Source organism: Coccinella septempunctata, chromosome 3, assembly GCF_907165205.1.
Source record: "Coccinella septempunctata chromosome 3, icCocSept1.1, whole genome shotgun sequence".
Taxonomy (NCBI): Eukaryota; Metazoa; Arthropoda; class Insecta; order Coleoptera; family Coccinellidae; genus Coccinella; species Coccinella septempunctata.
In genome coordinates this window covers 13,742,001-13,748,651 of record NC_058191.1, presented here as the reverse complement: position 1 = coordinate 13,748,651, position 6,651 = coordinate 13,742,001, and the positions used below count along the sequence as shown (strand labels likewise).

General features: G+C 33.4%; 1 protein-coding gene across 1 annotated transcript; it reads left to right on the top strand.

Moving 5' to 3' along the window:
• Positions 1-4,481: 4,481 nt before the first annotated feature.
• Positions 4,482-5,645, top strand: LOC123309671. The gene has a single exon (XM_044892883.1). It carries the CDS (start codon positions 4,482-4,484, stop codon positions 5,643-5,645), a length of 1,164 nt encoding a protein of 387 aa, XP_044748818.1.
• Positions 5,646-6,651: the final 1,006 nt, after the last annotated feature.

Here is a 6,651-nt window from a genome sequence, read left to right as displayed (position 1 = left end):
CCGAATGTTCGTTCATCTGATTTGGTTCTGCCTCGAATTCCAACAACACCGAATTCTTAGCTGTAGTTCTTTATTGTCATGTTGAATAAATGAATGTTTTACATCCCTTTCTTGAAACTAATACATTTTCACACATCAATAATAGCTTATAAATAACAACATATTCGTAAGTCGTAGGAAAGTATTAATATCAATTGACAATCCTCTGTCAAATTCTAAACAGCGCTACCTACAGTGGGAAAAACGAAACTGATCCCATATCCCCACGAAATTAAAAACAAAATCGAATCAGTGAATACACCAGAGTTTTAGACATCTTAAGTGTAATTAAACGTGATTGTCTATCTCATTTTGATACGTCCGATTACCCGGAGAATAACCCGTATGGAATTCCGCGTGTGAACAAAAAAGTTTTAGGTATGATGAAGGATGAAACGTGTGGTAAACCGATAATTGAATTTGTCGGATTGAGATCAAAGATGTATGCATTTGTTGTTTATGATGATGATGAACAATTAAAATATTTCAAAAAAAGTAAAGGTGTTCAGGGAAATATTGTAAAGAAATTAATCGAATTTGATGATTATAAGAGGTGTTTACTTGGTAATACTGATAAGATTATAACTCAAAGGAATATTATGTCTAAACAACATAATATTTTTTCATTCGATCAAACAAAACTAGCTCTTCGTAATATGGATGATAAAGTTCACATATTGAATGATAATATTCATACTGCTCCTTGGGGATTCTGTGAATAATATTAATCGAATATTTATAAGTTTGTGATAAATAAAACGATTTATTTCAATACTTGTTTTATTGTTCTATAGCCATACATTCCAATAATCATTTAAATATCTTACATACAAATTTCATTCTAATTCAATGATATTATGAAAAGGATAATGACGAACATGTTGGATGGAACTTCCTCGTTGACTCCTGACCGGAAATTGTCAATCCTCCAAAACTTCTTATCATCTTCTGTCTAGTTTCATATTCATGAATTTGTTTCTTCAGATGTCGAATATTCTTGAGGTGCTTATCCAGCATATCCATCTCGTTGTATTAGAATCAATTCTTAAAGTATATTTGTCGAACCAATCCAAGAGTCGTGTGACTTGTCTAAGCCCAACCAACGAACTAAGACTTTCTTTCCCTTTCGACGAAGAACTTTTTCTACCAAAAATACGTTTGGATATTTCACCTTTTGTAATTCAAACTCATAAAAAGCGCCCCCTATCGGACGACCACTCGAATCCTCGAGAAGATATGTTACAGGATTGGTTATTTGAACTTTCTTTATTTTAAAAATCTCCGTGGTCCAGTTGGGTGTGTAACCTTTTGAAAATACATGTTTGGCTTTACTGATTCTCACCATATCATTAACCTTAAATTTTCCCTTTCCTGCGATCTTTATATGGTTGTATCTTGTTTTCAATAAACTTTGCTCATTTTTTTTTATTGACATCACATGGTTTCATTCCGATAGTACGATGTTTCGTCTGATTATATTCATCAACAATACTGGATATGCTGTCGATCCATTTGTATGTTCCACGTAAACTGAAGTATTTAAACAGTTTTTCCTTGATAGTTCTTATAACTCTTTCTGCTATAGAAGCTTTGGTTTTGGAATAGGTGCAGTAATGTATCATATCATTTTCCTTCATCAGAGATTGAAAATTCACATTGAAAAATTCCTTTCCTTGATCTGTTTGAAGATTTTTCGGTTTAACTCTGCTATCTAGCGAAATTTTCTTGAAAGCATTCGATACTTCCATACCGGTTTTTGTTTTAAGCGCTCTCACTCGAACAAATTTACTAAAACCATCTATAACTACTAAAATATATTTAAAATTTTTATTCTCCTTCGCGTAAAGGTCCATTTGTGCAAAATCAGCATGCCATAGGTCATTTAATCCTTCAATTATTGTTCTTCTGCGAGGGAAGTTTTTGCGAATTGGTTTGTGTAGTTCTCGAACCACTTGTATTTTCTCCTTCGTATACATGAAGGGTAAATTTTTCATCTAATTGTTTGATTTTATTATTTAATTTATTCAATGTTTCGATAACCTTATCTTGAAATGAGTTTAATTTATCTTCCTGGGACTTCAAATATACATCAAGTTCTAGTTTCTAATAGTATTCGTGCGAAAGTGAAGACAATGTTTGATGACTTAGCCTTATTTCCTATTTGAAATACTCGAACTTCTCTTCATGATTTTCATCAAATGTCTGTTGTTCAATGTCAAAATTAACTAATCTATTATTAACTTCACCCTTAAATTGATAAAAAATCAGCCCTAACTTTCCAAATTCTGCGGTATTTAATTTGATTTGATTATGTATTGTATCGAATTGAATATCTACATATTCCTTATTAGCGCTATCGGAATCGGCAAAAGGTTTACCCACATTACATAATTTGCGGTTACGGAAATCAATGTCACCATCTGCGGTTCGAGGAAAGATAGGGATAGTTGATTGAATATTTCTTAATTTACTTCTATGAGAAGAGCGTCCGAACTTATCGAGAGACATATTGAATTTATCACTTTGCTCTCAATGCAATTCAATATATAACTTTTTCTTCTCGAAGCTCCTCGACTATTGACTCTATTTCATTATCAACAGATGTATTTCCGGCAATTTTGGATGCATATAGTAACCGAAGTCTACTAACAATTTCGTTTACATCATTCCAATAAATATACTCAATAGGTTTTTCGGTGAATGACATTAATCCATGTCCAGTTGATGGTTTTATGATTTCACGATATTTAAATCCTTTATTCCCTTTAACAGGATTATTAGAATCGAATTTTCTCCTATGAACATTAGTCATTTTCAATATTTTACGATAATTTTCTAAATCAGTTTTATTATACTCTTGTGGTTCTTTTTTAAAGAGCAAATTATAAAGCCCATCTGTACCACTAAACCTTTCATTACCAATTAGTAAGTCGCCAGTTTTCTGATGAAAGTCTACAGTTGTTTTACCTAAGGTCCATTTTGAAAGTTTATGATTATAATTTGGGTCCGTAACCATGATCATAGTTATCACGTTGTGTTAACGCCGAATAAACATAATCTCTGACCCTTTCTGGATATTGTTCCAAATAAGTTTCGGCATTATTGAAATTGTTCAATTCATTGAGAAACTGTTCAGATTCATTATTATCTCCATCGATAAAAACTGAATCATTTCCTCTATGGTCTTTATCATCATCACCATCATCATCATTTTTTGATGTAACAATTTCTTTTGTAGGTAAAAAATTCACTAGTTGACGTTTCAAACCAGTTTTTTGAGGTTTATTGAATTTCAATTTTGGTGTAAATGGCGAGGGCACTTCTTGTCCTTCTTCCTCTTCTTCTTCTTCTTCGTCATGCGTTTCAATCTTATTGACTTTCTCTTCTTCTTCTTCCTCTTCGGGTGAACGGAAATGTGATGGCTTCATAATGGTACTCATTCTCTTATATGGTTGAAAAGATATCTCCTGCGTTCTTTTACGAGGAAAAACTCTATTATCTGGTGTTGAAGAAAATTGCGGTTCTGAAATCTTCTCTAGTACTTGTAGATTTTTCAAATCAGTAGTATTGCGGTTCACAGACTTTTTACCAAGTTCATCTTCTATACGCTTGAGTTGTTTTGTTATTGGAGTATATAGCCTTTCCAAAGTTTCATCACCCTCAATTTTTCCAAGTTTAAGTCCAGCATGTTTTTTCTTAATATTCTGAATGAGTTGTTGAATAATAATTTTCCTATTCCGAGCTGATTTGATCTTCATGTTGGAATGCATTGCATACGAATGAATATTAATCATCTAGTGCTATATATTTATCGAATCCCAATCGATAACGACCATTGTTCAAATCAAAGTCTTTAACAATTACCAAAAATCCAAAATTGTCATTCCATCAGATTCCGCAAATTTTTTTAAATTCATCATATGTCATATCCGGTGACACATGCTTATGAATATGAAATTGACTTTCGACATGAGGACTCTATCGGTGCCCTATTAGGATTTTCATCTAGGCTTCTCAAGGCAGGACAAGTTCATGAGTCAGATTTACCAGTGGATATCATCAAAGTTCGAACAATAAATATTGATTGCAACTTGATAGTGGGTTCATTTATCAATGAACTCCCATCTCATTCACTTTATGAATTTGCGATTAATAGTGATCCTGGTTACGGAGTGAACGAGATCCCCAACAAGGTGGTATACTTACCTGTAACAACACATCGAATACATAATATCACAGTGAAAGTTCTTGATCAAGACGGTGAATTGGTGAACTTTCAAGGCGAGGAGATAATTTTCAGATTACAATTGAAACGATGCTCTTAGTCGTTCCATATAAATATCAAACTACATACTACAATCAATCAGTTGATAAACAACAACTATCAAAACGGCACAAACATCTTTCTCACGAAAATTGGATTTTCCTACAATCAATTGGTCATGTTGTCCCATCACGTTTTCAACCTCTATCAACCCGTAAACACCGATGAATCTATAGTAAAAATCGAAAGTCGAACCTATTTGCCATTCGTTAAATCCTTCAATCATTCCGATGTCATTGAAATCACGATAAATCGAACAGACTGTTGGCTTTTGATGCATGATGCTGCTATCATTATCAAAGGAAAAGTACAGAAAACAAAAGGCAATGGAGATGTTAAACTAGTTCAAAATGCTGGAGCATTTCTCTTCGATTCAATTATTTATGAACTCTGCGGTATGGAGATAGAGAATGTTCGAGATCCAGGTATTATATCAACAATGCGAGGATACCTAATTTATGAGGAGGAAGATTCAAAACTACTCGAAACGGGAGGATGGAACTACCCGAAAACACCAACCGTGAACACAGATGGAAGTTTTATATTCAGAATACCAGTCTACCATTTATTCAACTTTTTCAAAGATTATCAAATGGCTATGTGTGGTAAACAAACGTTCCGATTCTTCAGAGCACAAAATGATCATAATGCGATAAAAATAACATCGTCGGATCCTAAGGATCATACAGAAGCAAAAATCACCATTGATAGTATGGAATTGAAGGTGAAACATATTTATCCGAATGATATTATCAAGATGGATTTATTGAATGCTATAAGGTCTAATAAACCTATATTAATGCCATTCAGGAAGTGGGAGATTCATGAATTACCATCATTACCACATGGGGGTAATAAGGAGATTTGGGCTGTTAAAACATCTACAGAAATCGAGTGTCCAAGATTCATAATTTGTGGGTTTCAAACTGATAAGAAAAATAAAAGTTCTGAGGACATAACTGAATTCAATCATATAAATATAACAGATATACGAGCATTATTGAATTCGGACATCATTCCACAAGAAAATTTACGTTTGAATTTCGATAAGAATGAATATGCTGAAGCTTATCAGAATTACATACAATTTGCGCAGAGTTATGGAATTTTCAAGAAATCCCCACTCCTGACCTTCAGCGAATTCAAAGAAAAGCCTGTTTTTGTACTGGACTGTTCCAGAAGAGATCAGACATTCAAAGCTACAACAATTGATGTTAAACTAGAAATAGAGTCCTCGAAGGGATTTCCAAATAATACAAGAGTTTTATGTATTACTAGCTGACCCCGCAAACGTTGTTTTGCCATATAAATAATTTCCTTTTGTATGTTGTATTATGTATGTATCATAAAAAAATAGAAATTAAAAATTTTGTCTTAAAAAATAAAAAAAAAATTTAGGGGTGGACTACCCCTAACATTTAGGGGGATGAAAAATAGATGTTGGCCGATTCTCATAGATACACACAAAACATTTCATCAAAATCGGTCAAGCCGTTTCGGAGGAGTATGGCAACGAAAACTGTGACACGAGAATTTTATATATTAGACTAGCTGACCCGGCAAACGTTGTTTTGCCATATAAATAATTTCCTAGTAATTTCTAAAAAAAAATGATTAAATTACTAAAATGGCTATTAAAAAATAAGGGTTGATCGTAGAAGGGTGAAAATTGAGGATTGTATGTATTTTTGTATGTTTGTTAAAAATTCAGCCCCTTCTCAACGACGCCACTGGCAGTTCTCAAGGATGTTCCACTCGACAGCATCGACGGCGCAGCCCCCTCTACAAGATGTCAAATGTCCAGTTTCCGCTGAAGCCATTTTTAATTCATTCTCTTTGTTAGCTCTGTAGTAGTAACGTCTCTTAGCTTTCATAGTGCTTTTCTAACCTCTCATTTTCACGCTCACCTCTTCTAGTTATTAATTTTCAAGTCATCTCGCATCAATCCTGGTGCTAAATTGTTCATCTCTTAAGGTAAAGTACTCTCAGACTGCTCAACATCATACATTACACCATTTTCATGATAATTTCATTATACTGAAATTAGTCCACGTGCAAGAGATTCAGAATCTAGAAATAGATTCCGAATCCTTGCGAGCACTGCTCAATTGAAATGTCTACTCAACTCAAATCGAACTATTGTCCTCTCAAAACTATATATTTTATCATATTTCATAATTTATATAGATTTTCAGACTTCTCTAGATCATCTCACATGAAAATGGGTATGTAGCACCAGGATTGAAACTTCTCAAGTTCATCTGCATAGAATTGATATCTGATTCATT